Source organism: Acromyrmex echinatior, chromosome 11 (assembly GCF_024713525.1).
Source record: "Acromyrmex echinatior isolate Ae372 chromosome 11, ASM2471352v2, whole genome shotgun sequence".
In the NCBI taxonomy this organism is placed as follows: Eukaryota; Metazoa; Arthropoda; class Insecta; order Hymenoptera; family Formicidae; genus Acromyrmex; species Acromyrmex echinatior.
The window spans coordinates 6,996,172-7,018,577 of record NC_141862.1 but is presented as its reverse complement, the minus strand read 5'-3'; the positions used below and the strand labels follow the sequence as shown (position 1 = coordinate 7,018,577).

Genomic DNA, 22,406 nt, shown 5'->3' with positions numbered 1-22,406 from the left:
CATTTTCGTACGATTGCGATCGTTAATTATCCCTATCGCAGCCGATCGCCCTCTGCTGTTCTCCTCCTTCGCCTTCCACCACCACCCCCCACCCACCCACGCGCTTTCGTCGTTCTCCTCGTCATTATCATTCCGGTAATTACCGGTGTATTCCCTCGTTATCATCTTGTTATCGTTCGGCTATCGCGCTTCCGCGAGGAGCACGGCAAACGTCTCTGGAGAGGTCAGGCCTCGTAAATGCGTGGGAGCGAGCTGATAACGAACGACGGGGAGCATCGGCATCTACACTTGAAATTACAAGTTGTCAGGCCGACCCTATATTTTCATGATACCGATTTGAATAAATGTTCCTTATGCTTTTAATTTACTTGTTCGACAACGACAATCCCCACAATTCCCACAGTGCTGTTTGGTGCACGATCTGGTATGAGGTCGCGATCTTAACGCGATTCAATTATTTCGATTTACGATTGAATGTGATGATCGATGTGATAATTTGCGATAGTTCTGAAATCCCAAACTTGTGAACGGAGCACCGTGCGACACGCGTGCGGCGCCTAAGTAACCGCATTAAGAAGAAGCCGACACGCAGAAACGCGGAGCGGGCGAGTCCGTAAAGGCATTAATGCGCCGGAGATTTATGTGGTAACGGCGAGGATGAAATTCCATCGCGGTAGGTGCTCGTATAAGTGGCACGCTGCTCGCTGGCGGAGGCGCGAGAGAGTTATGGTTGCCCATACTGATATCCACTATAAACTCCCCCGTCGTCCGCCCTCCTCCGCGCGTCCTCCTACGCTCTCTCTACCACGGCATACTTAATTAAATACGTATTAAGAGCCTGAGTGTGTTCCGATGTACCGATGTGCGCCTGCATCGTGGAATAATATATGCTTCAGCGCGCGCGCGCTAATTACTTTCTCCCACCGAGGTCGCACCGACAGTTTTACTTTCTCCGCGTACAGTGGAATCGCATTTATCGAAACGGAGCGCACCCTTTTGCATAACAAAGAAATTTTTAATGTTACACACGCTTATCTCTCTTTATGAGATTGTCGGACCGACGAATTTATTATCGATCGTCGTTACAAGAAGATAATTACTTCTCCATTATTCATTAATTATTATGCGTACACACACACACACACACACGCGCACACACACACACACACACACACACACACATCGTTAGATGTTATTAGAGAAAACCGTTATAGGCTAACGTTCACCTTCTCACGAGAAGAGAATATTCCTGTAAGATATCATCCGCCCTTAAGGCCGATCAAATAAAGACCGCTGTTGCGTCCCAAAGGACAAGTAGACAAAAGTTTGGAATGGAAGGTTGGTTGGTCGACACCCGCTGAGCTAGGGATGAACAATTACTATTAATTAAGATGGGCGTGCCGCACAGGTCACACTTGCCGATCTCAAAGCTTTTGACAAAGAACAGCTCAGGCTGTTTCATGAATTCTAATGCACTCTCAAATAGTTAAAATTCCTTACATTTTGAATTCTATAATTTTTATATCATGTTATAAAAATAAAGTAGGATTTTTTGAATATAGTAACAACGATAGATAAAGTACGAGAAAGGATATTAAGGATGTATCAGATATATAATATGTTGTAATGCGTCTTTAATTTATATAACAATTAAGATTTTACTGTCGATTTGCTAAGAAAAGAATCAAGGAGGAAAATAATCGATATGATGAACTAGTTTTTAGTATCAAACAACGATATTTGTATCAGAACTTTACTCGATTTATCAATCAATTAACTGAAAAATATTTATTTTATTGTTACAGATTTCACCGAAGTACCGGAAGAAAAGAGCCGGTGCCGAGACGCAATAGAGCGCCGCACAGCCGCTCCTCTCTTCTTCGTTTCGCCGTTGGAAACCGTCGGTGGGCTCTCTGAGCCCACCCTCTCATCGGTCAAACTGGCGAGCGCGTTAACCGCTGGCATGAACCCCCACCATCCGGGCCACTCCGCAGCCTACCCCCACCATCCCTCGCTCTCGAGCAGTCCGCATCATCCAGGGCCCGGCGGGCCGCATCACGCGTATGGGACCGGTGGAGGTGGCGGAGGTGGCGGTGGCGGCGGCACCACGACCACCCCCGACTTACCCAGCCCGCATTCACCTCAACATAGTGGTGGTGCCGGCGATCCCGCCACCCCTTATGGTGCCCTACAACCTGGACAGGGTATGGGCAGCAACGGACATCATCATAGCGGTGGCGGCATGATGCCAGATCATCCACATCACCCTGGACACCCCCATCCCCATATGCCAGGGCATCCCGCGTACCCGCCGGTTAATCACAACAATAATTGCACGCTCAAGGTGAATATCGTATTTTTGCATAAAATCCGATTTTATGTATTTATTGACGCTACGTTTTGTGTTAGCGCCGAGACATTACCGTGTCTCCTAATGTCTTCGGAAGGTTATTTTTAAAATATCAGTGTTTCGTTAATATTTTTTTATATGCGCGTATTAAATTACACACGATCTGAAATTCAATGTTTTCTTGTACGACGAAGTGAAGCGATACAGGTGGTTCCAAAGATGAAGAGTGGTGAAAAATTCCAAGACCCTCCGACTTCGTCATAAAGGACTCGAGAACGGTATAACATAGGGTCACAGGGTACAATTCGACAGTATTATCCGTCCGACCCTCACTTACCCCACCATTGACAAACGTAACAATATAGGCATTTATGATGGAGAAATATAATTGAATAGGGGCGGAGGGGCCCGCGCGGTTCCCTCTTGCAGTTTTCTGCTCGACGCTTTACCTGCCCCTTTTCCTTTCGTCTCTTCCCTGCCCTTGCATCACACAACGTTCTGCCTTTTTCAGAGTATATTGCTTCTCCAACTTTCATTCTTTATTCACCTTTCTGTGTTGACTGTACCCTGTCTTCCGGTTTCCAACGCCCAAAGACGTACATACATCTGTTGCTCTACTTTGTGAACTGTTTTTCGACGATTGCTACTATAGAGTCTTTTTTTCTCAACTACGTTCTGGTTTAAATTCTTTAACAGCAACATTTTCTTATTTTCTAAATAATTCACCCAATTATTTGGCTTTCCTCTACTATTTGTATAAATGTATGTAACGTATGTAACGAAATTGTGTTACGACCACAGTTTAAATTATATCTCTCTTTTTGAGAAAAATGTAATCAGGATTTTATTTTGTCAATTATGATTAGAAGAGGATAATACCATATTGACTTGGATGACATCAACAAAAAAATTACATGTTTTAAAACTTTCTTACATAACTAGTCACTTTCTTGTATATCTAGAAACGGATGAATCGTTATTAATAGTGGCTGTTTTGGAAATCAAGATAAATACTTTTTACAGGCATCTGAAAATTATAAAATTTTATACTGTTAAATTTTCTAAAATTTTTTTTTTTTCGTGATTTAAATAATCAGGTGTCACAATTGTTAATGGGAATCCATCGGTTATTTGGATTCTTGAATGGCGTACTGTACATTCATACATTCTTTTTTGGATCTTCTTTCTTTATCTAATTTCTTGTTCCACTCACAATACTGTCACCGTCTCACTCCTGTCCTTATTTCTCTCGCATTGCTCCTTTTTTTCTCTATATTGAATCTTCTCTATTCGTTATTCCTTCTCTTTATTTTCTCCTCGCCTCTTCTGCCGTTCTCCTTATTTTTTTCTCTCAAATTCTCTTATGTTTTTCGTATTTTTATCTTTACCTTTATATCTTTCCGTAATTTTAGATTCTCTTCTACTTCTTCTTTTCTATCCTTTATTTTGCTTCTCTTTCTCTATCCTGTTTCGCATCTCTTTTTTCATTCCTGTGCTTTGATCTCCTGTCTCTTTCTGCATTTCTTTCATAATTTGTTTTTCATACTACATCTCTTCTTTTTTTTCTGCTACTTCATTTTTTTACTTTCTTTACCATTATATTCCATAAACGTATACGTAATGTATCTGAAAATTCGCCGCAACTTTCGCTTTACACAACATTGTAAGACTCACGGCACTTAGGAAGCCTGTCCCAGAATATATTCCTCTCTCACCTCTGTCTATCTTTGTTCCTCTCCTGTTCTCTCTCTCTTTTTCTTTCTCCCCCTTCCTACCATTCTCTTCTCTCAACCGATGCTATGGAAAAGACCCCTTCCCCTTTCTCTCCCCTTCCCAGTCGTTGGGTCTCTCTCTGTCTGACACACGAATGGGTCCCTCCGTTCACCTCCCCTCTCAATCCGCTCTGTTTCCCTTCCCCTCGCCTCGTTGATCCGTCACTCTGTCTTTATCTTGCCTTCTCTTTCAGCGTCGGTTGGATCTTTTCTAGACTCGCCTTTTTATATTCTCCCTACCCTCAGACCAAGGTACCTGAACCCGCGCAGGCCCGCAGGCATTCGGGGGGCCCGCAGCACCAGCCAGTTGGGTCCCGTCTGTACGTTGCTTCGCTTCGTTTCGTTTCGTTTCGTTTCGTTTCGTTTCTTCTCTTCTCTCCTCTCATTCCCTTTCTGTATACATACGTCCATGCACCGCATTACGCGAGGATACGGCATCGCCGAAAGTGGCAAGCTTCGCTTATAGTTGTCTGGTTCTTAGGTGCTTCGTTCTGATTTTTGTAGTACTGTGTAAAATTCGACGGGGAAGCGAGGTCCTCCGGATCCTTGAAATCCCGCAAATCGCGGTGGGGGAAAGTGAGTGTATCGCAACGGGAACTTGTTCGAGGTCGAGTGATATCATTGGCCGAGTGAATCCGGAGTGCGGCCCGAGATCAGTTTTTCGTCGTTGTTCTTTTTTTTCCTTTCTTTTCTTTCGCTCCGTTTCTTTTCCTATCTCGTGCTCCGCGGTGAGAGAGAGAGAGAGCGAGAGAGAGAGAGAGAGAGCGAGAGAGCGAGAGAGCGAGAGACACACACACAGTGAAGTGCGTCATGGAGGTCCAATACTCGTATCAATACAACGCGATTACGCCACGGATGAATAAGTGGATCTCCGGCATCAAAACGGAAGTCAAAGTAAGATTGCATGCGCCGTTGAAAACATTTTTTTTTTCTTTTCTTTTCTTTTCGCGCGGGAAATATATCTTTTTCGAAAACTACGCTTGTCGACACGACGCAATAGCAATTAACGCATTCGCTCTCATATTCTGTGACGCAAGTCGAATGAATATTGTTGCGCGTAGCGTACCGTGTCCGACTATTCGCATAACTGCACGGGCAGACGTTGTTATTTGAAAGTCATCCTACACCACGGGATTACTACGTTGATAGATATTAAATATACGAATGTAACAAATACAAGTACACACGTTAAGTATGCGTGTATCCAATGTGTAATTTTTGTGTACTTTTAACATAGAAATCTATAGCTACGCTGAGAGAAAAAAAATAGTTGCAATTGCCATAATTTAACTATATAATTTATAGTCATTTTCGGTAGCAACTCTATATTTTTTGGGGCAGAGTTATAAATAGAATTATTATTAACAATATAACAGCAATAACTTTAAAAATAAAGCTTCTAACCATAATTATTATCTATATTTTACCATACAATTATGGTCACAAATATTTTTCTCTCAGTGTACATCTGCAGCTGCAATAACAGCGCATCTGGCTTGTATTGAAATCGACACTTGTTTTTAATCACCGAATTGTTTCTTTTCTTTTTATGTGTGTATATTTCTACAAATAACTACAGATAAACCAATTAATTTTACATTGTCTTCAAATTTTTTTATACTTTATACACAAGAAAAATACACACACGTGTCATTTTTTTTTCATCTTTTTAAATAAATATAATTATCGAGAATTAGAAGAAGAACTCGTTATAGAGAAAACTTATTAGTATTCAACTACAAGAAGAACTTATCATTAATTCAACGAAACTGCACTCGTACAAGACCAGTGCAGTTTCGTTGAATTAATGATAAACTAAAGTATTTTTAACAATACTATATTGAGCAATGTTGCACAAAGTGAAATTAGCGAGCAAGTAGATCCCGCTAGCAAGAGTTACGTTCGCCTACGTGTGTTTGCATAATCACGAGTAAGCATTCATAATAAGCGCGCACTTAAGACGCCGTAATGATTTAGTGTTCGTTAATGACTTTCTGTTTCGCATTAATTACCACGATGCTTGAATTTCTACTTATAATGGGCTAGAAACGATTCCCAAGTTCTATGGCGACTCGTCCTCTTCAAAAAATATGTCCGCCATCGTTTTTTTAGAACTCGAACTTCGTAACCAATCACCTCTTTTGCTGTCTCGAGAAAACAAGTAGTAACAAGTTTAACTTAATACAAATTAATTAAACTGCATATTATATCCTTAGAGACTAGATACAAATTAATTTAAATTACAGCCTGCTATTTATGAATTTCAGGTAGTATATGTTATACACTGAAAAAGTGAGAAAAATGAAAACTTGATGTTACAGCAAGAAGGTGTCCCTAGCGGGTCAACGGGCCTTCGGCAATGCGCCGCCTGCGGTGTACAAATAGTGGAAAGATGGCTGTTGCTAGCGATGGACCGCTATTGGCACATTGGCTGTCTCAAGTGCACGTATTGCAACGTAGTATTGGGAGAGATCGGCCAGTCCTGCTACACCAAAAGTGGCATGATCCTCTGCAAGGCCGACTACAGACGGTGAGTCGTGTTGTTAACTTATCTTGAATCGAATATATCGAATCCATCGATCAACGGGAAAATAGCCAAGAAAGTTGAAGAAAAAAAAAAGGAAAGGAGAATGAAAAAGTTCCTTTTTCGGTAAACGTGGAGAACGTCCTCAGACGTTCGGTGAAGAATTCTTCTTCACATATCGCCGCTTATCACGTCGAAAAGTTGATAAAGGTGACTCATGAATAAATTAGAAATTATCGCTTCCATTAAATTAGGTACTCCGTCGCACAACATGAGACGATGAGACATTGGATAGTCCGGCTTTACCGGCGCAGGCGCGATTCCGCGTGGCCGACAGAGAGAATCGGCGCCGTCTAATTTCTTGAAACTAATAACAACGCCCGACGCTTCGTTATTAATAATAAATACTGTTATTGTGCGCGGCCATTATGGCTAATTTATCGTGGTACTTGCCGCGCGTTCGTTTATACCGTGCCGAGATTCCTGGGAGCCAATATCGTGTAATCAACATTCCTCTCGTGCAAAATAGCCGCGGAACTAGGAAGTTGCCGTTTTACGTCATAATCATATTTGCCTTCTTTTTTCCAATACCTATGGCAATTATTCGCTATATTGTTAAAATATATTTCGTACAGCACGCGGACATCGTTACAATATCTGAATATATCTGAGAAATCTTAAAATCTGAGGCTTCGTGTGATTTAGGAATGTAGAATTAAAATCTGAGATTAAAAAAAATATATATATATGAAGATCTAAAGCGATGATTGGAAGTAAATCTAAAAAATGTAAAGTTATACCGATACATAAGTAAGACAAATAGTAATAATACAATAGAAAAAATACATGAATTGTCTTTTGATAGACGAGACGTCTTTAGATACTTGAAAAAAATGGAACAAATTTTATATGTCTTTATAATTAATTTCTAAGTGTTATCTCGCCTATGATATACGATATTACCGCACACAATACGCAGATCCATAGTATGTTGATCGTTTATCGATGAATGATTGAGACTTCGGAATTACCACACTGTGATATGAATATGCACCTAATCGGCGTGGCCGTTCCAAATTTAGATGATTCGAGGTCAGAGCGCAATTTAATGAGAAACAGACGCTGAACTTAGTTAGTCCCCCCGAAATAGATCGGCACAACCTGGCCCGGCCGCGCACGTACCGGAGGTAATGGAACTGTCAGTCCTTTTTTTACTCAACCAACCGGTTATATCCGCACGAGGAGTGACATTTCTTGCATTTCACGCTGCAGTTAAGCGCGTTCGGCCGTTCGTGTTTCTACGTTTCATCATAATACCGTCGCTAAAATATTATTATGCAACACGGAGATGCGAAAGGCAGGGGGGAGACATTAATAGGTACGAACAGATATTTTTATTATCGATCGCGTCGATCGGTACGCTAGCGTTGATATTACAATTTCGTTGGTCCTGTCCTTATCGCGCGATTGCTATTACTCAACCGTGGTGCACGTACGTCCTAATCTGTTGGCATAGTCGAACGATTTAGTCCGGCCTAGTATCAATATTTGACTACGAGACGTCCCCATCGTCGGGATGGGTCTAACATCGGCCATCTCGGCGCCCATCCGCTTGCTTTCGTTGAAAAATGAAACGCGGTAAACTATTTGAGAGTGTTAGTTTCTTAAAACTAATTTCAAAGAAGAGAAGATATTATCAGGAAGAAATATGAATTATGACGGGATAAAACGATTGAAGAATTTAAGGGGATCAGAATGGTTTTAAAATCATACTTTGAAAAATTTAATTTTTTGTTTTTTTTTTTTTTACATATTCTGATAGTTGTGTGATTCTTGAAGAATATTTTCCTGTTTATTTTTTTTTTGTTGAGAAATTCGAAAAATCTAGCTAAGGAGAACCAAAAAATAGAAGAAAGGGATAATGAAAATACAAAGGACTCCTGTCGATGTCTTTCGTATTTATTTCTACTGTTCTCTGTAAAGCTATGCTCGATCCTAAAGAAGGGAATGGTTGATAGAATTCGATACACAGTGTATTTTTGCTATTAGTGTAGTTTGAAAGATTTATGAATTTTTTAACAAAAATTTTCTTTTCAAACTTTTATCGCGTTTTTCTCGAAATAGTATTTTTCGTTGATTTTGCCACGATAACTCAAGAACGATTGTAGATATCGACTTCATTTCTTATAAATAAAATTAATAAATTTGTTTGCAAATTGAACCTACTTTTTTGTATACGAAAAAATTAATTTTTAGATCCATTTTAACAGCAAATAACGTGAATTTTTCGATATTTTCAAATTTTTGACCGCCATTATTTTTAACTTGATGGTTTTTTCTATTTTACGTTCAGATTCACTATAAAGAGGGACCTCGTGAACAAAATGGCCCCAAAAAAATTGAAAAATTCCAACTCGTTCATCCGGAATCGTGACAAAACCACAGCAGTGCGTAAATGACGTAGTTACTTTCAATTACCCATATCTCCCTCAAATATTCATATTTTTTGGACTTTTGCATCTGATTTTGTTTATCAAAGAAGTCTTAAAAAACATAAAAAGAAAATTGATGTGTAATTGTTCGTCCGTCCAAACAAACAATTTTTAAAATTTACCCAATCTTCGGTCATTGAAATCCTTCTGATCCTCTTAAAAATATATACAACAAAAATTATACAACGGTAGATATATTTCTTCGCTCTCTTACATTTTCCGATATCTAAAAATCACATTTAACAGACGAATCCAAATCGATGGCACTTGTGGGATTATATCATGAAAAGTTCATCAGACTTCGCGTATGACTGTCGCTTAAGGCAACAATAGCACATTCTTACGGAACACACGGTGCATCATATCACGCTAAGCGCTTTATATCCTGCGCAGCTTTACAATCAAACTACTGTCGGAATTGAAACCAACCGGTTGTCTCGAAACACCATCGGGTGTCTCCTGTGCGCGGCAGCAGCGTCTGCTGCAACCGCCTCGTCGAAAAGAGAACGACGGATATATCCGCGCGGGCCGAGTGGATAGACAGATGGATAGAGAGGATAGCGAGCGCGGTGCGACTCGGAAAGATAGCGGGGAGGTTGGAGAGACGAGAGAGAAGGGATGGCGGTTCGTTTCTTTTGGATTCAAGGAATGTTTCAATCAGTTTGATTGAAGGGCTGAGCCACGGCAAGAGGGTAAACTCGATTTACAGCCGTGTAGAAGGGATGGCGCGGTGGACGGAACGAAAGGAGAGAGGGAGGGAGAGAGAGAGAGAGAGAGAGAGAGAGAGAGAGAGAGAGAGAGTGAAGGGGGTGCAGAGGGGTGGACGGTGGGTGCCACAATCACCGAGATGCGTCCAATCACCCCCAGCCCCCGACGCCATCGGGTTTCGGGCGTACGGACGCGAGGGGTTGAAGGGATCGAGGAAAAGGGGAAGAGAGAGAGAGAGAGAGAGAGAGAGAGAGAGAGAGAGAGAGAGAGAGAGAGAGAGAATGTGTGTGCGGCCAATCATCGCTCGGCTTTCCGCTGGAGCGACATCGTCGTGATGCTGGTTTGTCCTAGATGTGCAATCAGACGGCTTCCAGTTCTCTAGCTTGCTCCGATGGTTCCTTCTCCCTCCATCTTTCTGGCCGAATACCAAATTCCAGCAATTTGGTAGGTAGGTACTTTGTTGAATCAACATGATTGGGCTTGACGGAGACCGGCGACGCGCCATGCCGCGTAGCGCGGCGCAGCGCCGCGACGAGCCGAGAACGAGCTGAGAAACGGATAGAAACTGGTTCCGCCATCCTCGCTATCCTTTCTGGAACGAACATTTCGTTGATCTTAAAGAGTTCTTTCTTGTCCACTTTTGCTTTTCATCAGATTGCTAATTTAATCTGATTCCGATAATGCGTTAACGTGATAGCAAGATCAATATAGTCGTCGCAGATTAATGTAGTCATCATTACTCTGAACTGATTACAATCTATACAAACACACACACACACACATATATATATATATATATGTACACATTAGATCCTGTAAATCTAGAAAGAAATACAAGTTCAGCTTGAAGTGAAGAAAGAAAATAACAGAGTGACGAAATTGTGATGAAACATGGATTTCATTCACATCGATAATAATGGCAACATTAGAACGACAAGAGTAATAGTATAGCGATAATAGTAACAACGACGATAACAGAGAAAGAGACTGCCGATCGCGTTCGCGCGGAAGAGAACACGGCGTATTTTCTGCGCTCGATTCAGCCCGCATCGCGTCGAGGGAGGCACGTACGTAGACGGTAGGTCGCCGGAGGTGCTGAGGGAAACGAAGAAGAGGGCGGGAACGGGGCACGGAGGGGTGGCACCGGGCGATAAGGGGTTCATTAGAGGCAGTTTATTACTGCCTTTGAAGTCTCTCGCGTGTTGCCGTTAAGTCGCTCGATATCTCGTAATATCTCGCTCTAATCTCGCGAGGAGAAGTTAATTGCTACCTTCATCCCCCTCCCCCTCCGCCCGCCACCTTCTCACCTCCGTCCGACCTACGCGCCCCCATCGCGCTCGCCGCACCACTTTCCGCCGCCACCCCCGCTAGCGGAGTTCCCTCGCACATGTCGCCTTTACAATTAGACGCTTAATTCGGGCCACCACTGGGCTGAAATTTTCACTACCCCACCTGTTTCCGACCCTCTGCTACCCCTTCGTCCACCCACTTCGACCGCGGCTCGAGAGGTCGGGAATTTCCTGCCCTTGGTCAGCAGCCGCCGTGTCGCTCCTCGAACTTGGTAATTTCTGAGTTCGATGACCGTTCGATGAACGCTCGCTCTAGTACTTCAAAAGTGCGTGACTCCGTAAATCGTAAGATGAATAGACAGCGTGATAAAGTGCTTTGAGAATTATTGAATTATCTTCCGAAATACAAAAAGTTCCTATAAATTCATAGTGCTATCCGATACACACGGAGGCATCTAGCCTTATGAGAGCCATGTTTTATTTATGCACTTTAGTATATATTGATTAAAAGAAATAAATCTATTTTTGGCCAAAGCCAAGAGTCTTACAGCACTTAAATATTTCTCAAAGTAAAGTTGTATACATACAACTTCTTTAGTATATTGTATACATTTGAGGTATACACGGCATACCTATTTCATATATAATATATACGTATATTTACAAAACTCCTTGGAGAGATCAGATAATGTCGTGGGTTCAAGTAGTGCGTTAATGTGAGTCGGAATTGCGTGCCGGCGCGCCTTTTGTAGGATGTACTGAAGCTAGCTTCCACGTATACATGAGTGCAAGGGTGCGCGTAGCCGTGGCACCGATTCGTAATTATTCGTAATTATTATTGTAATGTTCACCAGTAGGAAAGTTTTCTACGATGACGATGACGAGAACAGTTTTCATGGGCGAGGTGTGCGTGAAACGAATGGACGACGAGATTGCCAGTGGAAAGAAAAAAAGCATCGTGACGATTATCGTGGTAATATTCAAAAGCTATTTGTTTTTGAATTATCGAAGACTGTGATTGTGACAGTTTAAGACAGACTTGAACGTGACTATCCTTATTTTCGACTATTATATTTTAATTGCTGAAATACATATGTTGCAACATTTCGCATTTATTTCTTCCTGCAATCGAGATTTATTATTGTTGTTATCATTCAAGGGCAACGTCCATACATGAAATAATTTGAATGACTCGAGCTTCGAGCTCTATTTTCGATAGGAATCCTCCAATAAGAATCTAGCCAAGCAGTTTCGTATCTAGGGTAGTAGTTTTAACAAAAATCTGCGAAAGAGAAAGACGTACATTGACTATGTCTTTCTCTTTTTATTCTGTATCTTTTCTTATCTATTTCTCTCTCTCTCTCTCTCTCTCTCTCTTTCAGGAATTGTTAAAACAGGACGGATCAATCAAAAGTGGCATTCTTATGTCCAAACTCTTTGGCCGGTATTCATAGCCAGATCTTACATTTAAGACCGTCTTAAGTACACTCTTAAAATGTAAAGAACAAATCAGAGAGCCGTATTAGCATCTTAAGACATTACTTAAAATAAGAACGAACTATGAATACCGCCCTTTTAGAGGATTTCTAGTTTTCGAAAAAGCACAAGCTTGTGGCGGAGAAACAGCGCGTAAAGTATCAGCCGGAGAACCTCACATTAAGACTGTATACAAACAACCGAAGATATTTGAGCGACAATTTAATCGAAGCATAATTCAGCCATTAAATCAATACCGTTTGTTACAATCTCGACAAGATTACGCGAGCAGAGAAGTGCGAGAGAGGGGAGAAGGGAACAGATAGAGGGAGGGGGGAGGGGGAGGGGGAGGAGGGGGCGAATAGCCGCGGCAAATAGAGAGGAATTAATCCGTTCAACTTGACAGCGATTTCACGGGGGAAATTAAGAGAATACCGCAGAAGGTGGTTACGCTGCTGGCGGTGGCAGCGCGTACGCGCGATGGTAGAGGCTGATTCATGAAATGTTTGCGCGATTTCGCGATATTCGCGTTTGACTCCGCAGCAAACCGAGTAATGATATTTGAACAGGCCCTCGTGTGTGATCTAACGATGTTCCCCTGGATGAATAGATGGATGGGTTTGAAGAGAAGGACTCCCGGCCAATCAGAGGACTTCGATCGACTGGACATGGACGTACCGCTTCTGGCTCGATTGTTTTGCAAGCAGTCGTTTAATCTACGATGAAAATCATCGGTTGATCAAATTCGGTAATTGGACTGATGTAATAACAAGTTTCCTCATATTTCTACTTAAATTACGAATTTAATTAGACCGACGATTAAGAAATCGCGAGGAACAGGATGGAATTCAATTAAGTTTGTACGAGAGATAGAGTTGGAACTTGCCAATGAATTGATAATCGAGAGAAAGCTCGTGCTGGACAATACCGTAACGCTAAGAATATATCTGTAAATTAACTTCAATTTCTTTGAATAGGACTTCACTTTGATGACAATGGAAAAGAGGAACCATTATATGTCATTCTTCGTGTAGAACGTACTACGATATTTACGTAATTTATGGAGATATAAGGCTCTCGCTCTCTTAAACTCTGCACCTCTATATTTCTCCATAAATCTAAGAAAAAAACAACCGTTTACGTTTACTCCAGCATAAAATCGGAAACTTGTAACGAGAATCGCATTATTCGTGCATGAACCGTACGTGCAAATGAAGACATCCGCGTAAACTGCGTCGTTTCGTAATTAAATACAACAACCTAAGTACAGGGTATGCGCGCGCGGGCTTGAGCAAACGCGGTAGATTTGCTCGGAATCCGGCGGAACGCTTTGGTCTCCCTTTGAGAGAACATTTTATGCACGTCGTGCCCGACGAAAAAGAGGAAGATGTCCGTCACATTTATCATTGCCGAGATATTAGGTGGCATTTATGCCGGCTGCGCGTTGACAAGCCGCTTTTGAGGTTAATAATAGCCATCGTGCGGCGGTTAAACGGGTTTTTAATATTTCCAATGATCGCCGTGCTCTACTCGAGAGAAATAGAACTCCACTTGCGCGAAAGCGCGAGAGATGTGAAAATTCAATGATGCGATTATTACGAGCAATCAATAATCTCATCGGGGAAAAGTTTAGCATTAGAGGTAGGTATTCGCGGATTAATTTTGTGCTTTAAATGCGCAAAGGGAGTCCTCCTTTCTCTTTCTTTCTCTTTGCTTCGTTAATTTATTATTAATTCCTATTTTTTTCGAACACAAATTATTTCCTCAGCGAGCTCGATCGCTCAACAAATCGAGCGTGCTCATGGAAAAGGAACCTAATCGCCAAAGTAAAGCTTGCATTACGCTCGCGGGTAGGTTTATCTGCGATCGAAATACACGCAGGGGAGGGCGAGCCTTTTCCACCCACTGAATAATAAATAACGCGATCGTCGTGCTTCGAAACGTATTTGTCCCGACGTCGTCCTGGTGTCCTTTGACAAAACCGTTCGATATCGTCGATACTCATATTCCGTAACTAATCCCGAAACGAGGAATCAACGAAAAATGTGCGAGAAACAAAAGAAAAATGAAGGATATTTGCACACGAGTGTCAAGATATCGGAATGATAGATGTTTACGATTAAACGATAAATTTTATAACATTTTATTATAGGCGTCAAGGGATCTATGCTAACGATTAAGAGAATCAATAGCTACCGTAATACCGGAAACGTTACGGTAAATACCGTACATTGCGGTTTGTCATGTCACGTTCGAGGACCGTGGCGTTAACGAAAAATAGCGCGAATCCATTCGGTGCGCAAGATATGAAAGTACGAGTGTACGCACGCGTTCGCGTATCTACGGTAGAGCAATTATTTTTCATTTGTCGCACGCATGCTAATTACAGCACGACGCCCGTAGGTTTTTCGGAACGAGAATTTATTGGGGCTGGCCGGTGGCGTCCGTCCGCCTCGCCGGGCCTATTTCGCGATGTTATCAGGGTGGAAAAAAGCGTATCTAATTGATACACGCGAATAAAATGGAATGGGCAGACCGATGAATGACTGGTTGAGAAATATTTGCAATAATCCGGCGTTTTTTCCACGTTAGAATAAATACATTTTTCAAGTATATTCCTCTGTGTATTAATTAAGATTTAATTAAATTTCTACACAGTCATTCAGTCTTTTCTCTCTCTCTCTCTCTCTCTCTCTTCCTCTTTTTCATTGTGGATTTCCAATTCGCAAGGATCGTAACATATTGTAGTATCATGGTCTTATATAGAAATGATTAGATTCAAACGAATTGAGTACAAACAATAAAATTTCCCATTAAACCATAAAAAGTACTCAGTGAGAATGAGAGAGTTATGAGAGTAAATGGGGTAAGAAATGCACAAGAGTTAAAATTATCGTTAAAGTTAATAGAACAAAATTCAACTACACGATAAACTTATCACGTGGTTGGACTTTTTTTTTTTATTTTGATTACATTCACTATAGATTACATTTTACACATTTCGTTCCACATATTCCAATGCATAAATATCCAGGGAATCACCCTCCCCCCCCATCCCCTCCCCATAATGAAAGCTCGGCTGGGAATTTAAAATATTATAAATACAATAAATGCTCGCGTATAGCTGTTATCGAGAAACATCGATCAGATATTCTTTGGTAACCGCCGTTGTCAAAGGCCCGCGACAATATTCCGGGCGATTCATTAGGCGCAAACGAAGGATCAGCATGAATTTGCACATATTCGCGCATTAATGAAACTGTTCCGGGCGGGACGTTGGAAGGAAAATAACGAAAGCGAAAAATAGAGGGAGAAAGAAAGAAAAAAAGAGTACGCCAATCGCGTCGCGTCGCATGGATTAAGTGCGCGAGAGCGTTAATTCGCGCAGGCGGTTTTTCGCAAATTGCAGTTAGATGTCCGCGCTACTTTTACACGCGGACGATAACGACTGCGGGAGAAGGGTAACGCTCTGCCCGTGTAACATCGATGATAAGCTGTTTGTATTTTAGCTGGCGCTATCGATAATGGAAGTCGGTACGGTTCACGTTTGTCTTTTTGCGTCGATGCGTTGAAGCGAGTTCGACATTTCTATTAATCGGTCCCGCCAATTCCACGATGAAACGGTGTCAGGAAAATTAAGTGGATATTTCCCGCGATGTTCCCGCCATCAATGGTTTTCCCACACCACCACCACCGTTGCCGAAAGTTACCGTTTAATATCTCAGCTTAATACACGCATTATTGCAAATTGTGAAAATTAATTGTCGCGCTCGTCTTCTATTTTTCCTATATACAGTTCGTCGTATTTAAAACATTGCACGAAATTTCCACCGTAACTAAACGCAGAAGACCTCCTCCTCCTCCTCCTCCTCCTCCTCCTCCGCCGCCTTCTATCTCCCGCACTTCAGGGTGGCTCCGTCAAAGTTGGCGAGCGCGCACGGCTATAATAATAATCCTATTTCGCGACTGCGAGCAGCATAGCAAATAGCCGCGCGATCTGAATCGACGAGGCTGAGCGAGAAGAGGGTTAGAGGAGCGAGGGGTGAAGGTGGAGGAACAAGAGACGACGTGGAAGGGGAGAGGGGGATGGATAGCGAACAGGTCAGGGGTCGTTCCGATGGGAGTTTGGGAGGGAGGGGGGAGGGTGGTTGGGTGGTTGTAGCGTGTACCCAACCTAATAACCGCGATCAGCCATCGCTTATGTGTACCTAATATATCAAATTATGGCGGCGTGCCTTGAATGACAAACCACTGTGCTAGACATAGAAAGGGGAAGTACCAACGGCAGGAATATCTGGATGTCAGCCATATCATCCTTTGAGGAAGCCGCCTCTTCGTCGCGATCGCGTATCCCTTTGACATGCGACAGTCCTTCTTCCGAAATTCTTTATCGATACATACCTTTGTTGCGAACGTATGTTTGTTATTGCATATTGTTCTTGCGCGATCAAAATTGAAGATTAGCCGTTCGATCGTTAGCTTTAACGACTCAATCTCCATCCAGTATTCGTTTGAACGCCTCGCTAATTTATTCCGTGCTCTTTAATTATGTATTCCCGTGGCCGTCACGAGAATTATATAAGCAGACGAATCGTATCTCTCGCTCTCGCCAGTACACAAGGCCGTTTATTAGGTATTAGGTAACGCGCATACGTGTATACACATAATTACGCCGCAAGTACGTGCAAATACACCCAGCCAATTAACCACGAAAACGGACCCATTCCCCGCATCCGCCACCCTCCCGCCCTCTCTCTCTTTATCCCACAGTACATTCATATCTCGTAAATCCTAAAGGGCCGAGAACGCAGAGCCCTCCGCAATGCGCTTATGTTGTTACCGTGTCCGATCCACCCTAAAACATCAGTCCACCGGCCGGCGTACAATCCTAATTAACTCTCGCAGAAAAGTAAATTATTATTATTCTTTTACGCATTCGGGTATATTAAAACGACGCCTAATGTGATACTTTGGTCTTTTTTTTTTTTATGACTGGTATATCCAGAGAAATATTAAATTCATGCGGCTTTTCAAACGAAATTGCCCGAAAGAAAGTTAATGCGCGTATCACAACAGACACAATCTTCGAGCAGCTCCGAAAAACTATCCTCATCTGTTTCTCTAAATGGAGACAATTTGACAAAATCGGCCGTAATTTATCGGAAATATTGTATATCTATCTTTTGCCTTGATTGAGGTGCGTGGGTGTGTGGGTCTTCTGTCTTTCATTCGCTTCACTCTATTTTCTCTTCTCTTCCTTCCTCTCTTTCTCTCTTTTACGTTCTTCTTTCAGTACCTTCTGTTTCATTTTCTATAAGCAGCTCTCCCTCGTTCTCTTCTTCTTTATCTCTTTCTCTCGCACGCACACGCGCACGCACGCACTCACGTACGCATATGCCCGCGTGAACATATACATGTACACACACACAACACACATCAGCAAACCGCCTCGTTATACAGATACACGGATGCGTCTCGTTTCATCCCTGGTAATTGCTTATTAAATTCCTGGGGGTTGAGGTAAACATCCACCCCTCTCCCCCTGCACTAACCCTCTTGCCTCACTCTCTCGCGAAGCTATCGCCATTTCTCCATCTACCTGCAATGGAAGGGAGAAACGTCCGACAGAATTGTTTTCCCCTTACCGTGAAAATATGCCAGAGGGCGGATCTTGCTGCGTAATTGGATTATTAATTAGATTGTTAATGAGACAAATTTCACGTCGAAGGGGATCGTGAATAAACCGCATGACGAAGCGTCGTGTCGACTTTTCGGTCGAGTTCCTTGTTGATGGATCTTAAATAGAAATACTGATTCTTAACTACGTTTCTACAGAGTCGTGTATCTGCTTTATTAACGTCGATCGAATATATTATCCGAAGGTTTCGATTATAATTGTTTCGAGTATAACATATCGTTCATGTTACGGAACGTTTCAATTATTCTGAAACGTGAAATATTGATTTTGCATTTGTACATATTGTTTTGTACATTTCATCTTTACCAGCCTGTTATTGTGCACATATACGTAACTCTGCGAAACGTTACATTAAGCCTCGATAATGTCCGTAAAGTCGAGTTCTTTGTTTTTTTTTGTTCTTTTAAAAAATTTTTTTTATTCGATATAATTTTTTCCAGCCAAGTAATTCAGGATGAACGAGCGTTACAAGCGTAACAGCGGTATACTAATTTATAGCGGCCGCAGCGAAGTTATTAAGCCGTCAACGTAAAACGGCTCGGCGCGAAAAGTAATTTCCGTTTCAATTTTGATCTGATCCACGAGTGACGCCGGAAATTCGATGACGCGTTTCGGCCGGCCCATAGTTGGCAAGATTAGAACTCGTTTCGAAATGCCCCGTGCCACAGGTGGTTGCCAAGTGTCTCATTCCGCGGGTCGCCAAATTTTCGACGCGGCGTATCGGTTTTATTGGTATATCGAGTATTTTCTTCGGCCGCGCGAGCGCGCGCGAGCATATCGCCGCTCTGTAATGCGATCGAGTTTTCGTGCGCCTGTTTCGCGACCGCCGCGTTATCGGTATCCTGCGAACAATCGTGAGCTTTATAAACAACATTTTATCTCGTCGAGTTCTCTGAACGGACGTATAGGAGATTATACTTGAGAAAGAAACCGGTCGATTGACCTCCCAGATATATATACAACAATGAACGATATTGAGAGGGATTTCGAAAAATTTTGAGGTTCCCCCAGGAATTTTCAAGGAAAATTGAAAGAAGGGGGGAAAAGGATATGAAAAAAAAAAAATCGTAAAAATCGATGGGTTTTATATTACGACGTCAAAAATCAATACGCGCGGACTTTTATGAGTCAGCCAATGGCCGATATTCGTCGTGACTTATTCCCATCGGCCACCTTTTTTTGGTCTCACCGTGCGAGACAATTATCATTAAATTCGGGGTCCCGCGGCCTCACCCGGCATGTCGTGGCACCCCCGTCTGTCTAAAAGGGGGGGAAAAAAAAAAGATGTGACATGCCGAAACGATGGCGATGGCAGAAGAAATGTCGTTCAATCTGCATAATGATTAACAGAAAGGAAATTTATTTAATCCCGCGGGCGAAGAGAGTGGAGGAGCCTCGTTATTTCCCTTGAACTAATTTGAATAGATTTGCCCCGTGAACGCTAAATTAGAATCCAATTTCGGCGTAATTTTGTGCTATTAAATGCGATTGGACCCACCGTCCCGCCTCCTCACCCCCATCGACGATTCCCTTTTCCTTTACCAATACCTATGACGGTTTATTGCGATTCACCGTTTGCCTCTCCTTTTTCGTCTTCCTCTTCGCGTGTGCTTGCCGTCTTTTTGTTCTGCAAAACTACCTCCGATATAGATACTGCTTGTTAATTTCATTTAATTAAGCGTGCGCGTGTTTATATTCACGCAGCTGTCGCGGCCTGACGACTCGATGGCATTCAACCAAGTTGAATACTGCCAGTTTTAAAATCAGCCTTAAGCCTTAAGCCTTGTATCCACGATACTAGAAATCGGTCCTAGATCTCGAATAGAAGTAATTGTACTCTGATGACTATATATAATGTATGTAGTCGAGAATGTGATGTTGTGTAGTTACCGTAATTTATTTATTTACCTTACTTTAAAGGTTATTTAAAGATACATTATACGTTTCTATCACGTTGCCCAACATTAACTAGCACATTGAGAATTAGTAATTAAGACTGATAATAACGAGTGACATCAATATGAAGTTAGTGACTAGTACGGAAAAATGGGATAGCTAGGATGTATTTTTTGGTACGAGATCTCTATACGAGATTTTCATCCGAGCTTGCTTGTGTCCCCGATTCGAGTTTTAGTAACTTTTTCTCGGATTGAAAGGACTCGGACCGATTTCTAGCATCGTGAACGCAAGGCTTTAAAGGTAGCGTGTATTCAATTTCATGACACAGACAGAAAACACGACAGCACACGCAGACGAATCGCATGAAATAATGAAGGCTGCTCTCGACGAGGTATTAAATAATCGTCCAATCAACGTTCCCGGAGAACCTGGGGAACTAAAGTCTTCTGGGAGCAATCTGCATGTTAAGAGGTAGTTAATACCTTTTTGCCTAGCTGGGTTCGGCCAGTCCGTCGATTTCGCGTATGTCTTTTCGTGCGAGGTGAATGTGGCTAAACCTTGATTGGCTCTCTTTAAACGCGCATTGAACCATAGAGTTTCAATATAGAGTCCTTTGCAATGTATATGTCGATCAAGGGTGCTAATCGTTTGTACCGTAACGAATAGGTGCTATCTCGAAGCCGCAAAAAATTCGCCTTACCGGAATAATTAACACATGTCTGCGTTTAACACTTCCATCTTAGTCTTCGATCGAAGACGCGTATACTAAAGATACATAAAAAGATAAAAAAAAATACAATTGTATTTTTTTGCGGTAGAGAGATTATACCGATTAACTGTTTTCACATTCCCTCGCGCGTGCCCCCGAATTTTTCATTCTGAATTTCACGTTAGGGGCACGTGAAACCACGTGGATGGTGGGGTGGATCGCTACGACCGCGCATCGTCCAGTAATGCGCATTTTTCAAGCTCTATCTGTCGGACACCCCGGCGTGCGCTATCTTTCTCTCATTCGTCCCTCCCGTGTTCAGCGGAAGGAGAGTTGTGGCAGGAAGGGTGGGAAACCGAGCGCGCGGGAGTAAGTTGCGGGAGGGTGGCTGAAAGGGGTGGACGCGCCCCGGGTATACTCTGGTAATGAGGGAATGCGTGCCACACTCCTGATAAGGGTGTATCTGTCGCTGCACTCGTGTTTACACCATGAGACGTCCACGTTACGCAGCTGCGGCTACATACGCGTTCTTTTTTTTTTCTCTCTCTCTCTCCCCATTTTATCAAGCGCCCGATAAAATTCCCCGCATTATTCTTCCGGCAATCTCGTAGGTAACACGGACGTAACACACAGAGAGGACACGTATCGCGTGCCATAGATGACGGACAACAACCGTTTAGCGAGAAATTGAGCGAAACGATTTGGAAGTTTTCGTGAGAGGAACCCGCGACAAAACCGACGCATGTATTGACGCGAGTTATTTCAGATCATTGAGTATCATTGCGTCGTCGTCGTACCGTCGCCCATCGCATGTGACGCAAAAGATTTCTCCGAGATTGTGAGATACTTTACTCTCACGAACCGTATTCAGAGGGCATGAATAAGAAATTGTTATCACGTCTGGATACAGAATTTGTGAATTGTCCTCTTCCCGCTAGAAGCGGTTAAAATTTACTCGAGGCAAAACTGCCCGTCGTTATCCGTGAGCCAGAATATCTGACGTAATATTAGCGACGTTTCGCTCGCAGGGCATTTATTATTTAGCACCACGAAACAGTTTTACCACGAGACGGAATCGAAGCGGAGCGGAGCATCGATTTTACGATTACACGCGCGTGTACGCGATGGAGGTCTATGTGTTTAAACTGCTCCTAGATATGTATCAATACGCCGAGGGTAACAACCCTGGCGCTTATAAAGCGTTCTGGGCTTAATATTTCAAAGATTCATTAATAACGAAACGATACAATGAATTCGTCACGAGAGACCACATGCGGAATTGTTCTTCCGCCTCGCTCGCGAGAATGTAATACAATAGTTTCGAAGAGCAATCGCGATAAGATTTGTCGAAATAATAGAAATTGTCGCGACGCCGTATTGATGCGTGAAACATAATACAACATTTAAATCAAATTATAAAAGTACAGGATTCTCGGTATAAAATAATAACAAATAGAGATTTTAAAGGGCGAAAATGAACGAATCAGAA

The 22,406-nt window shown here is 42.4% G+C and overlaps 1 protein-coding gene across 3 annotated transcripts in view; it reads left to right on the top strand.

Moving 5' to 3' along the window:
• Positions 1–22,406, top strand: part of LOC105145856 (uncharacterized) — a 137,566-nt gene that overhangs the window by 100,708 nt on the left and 14,452 nt on the right. For all 3 annotated transcript variants that reach the window (XM_087411475.1, XM_011055726.2, XM_087411473.1), the window contains exons 2-3: positions 1,806–2,344; positions 6,444–6,652. In XM_087411475.1, coding sequence (XP_087267601.1) covers positions 1,964–2,344; positions 6,444–6,652 — 590 coding nt within the window. In that variant the 5' untranslated portion in view covers positions 1,806–1,963. The remainder of the gene's footprint in view (positions 1–1,805; positions 2,345–6,443; positions 6,653–22,406) is intronic.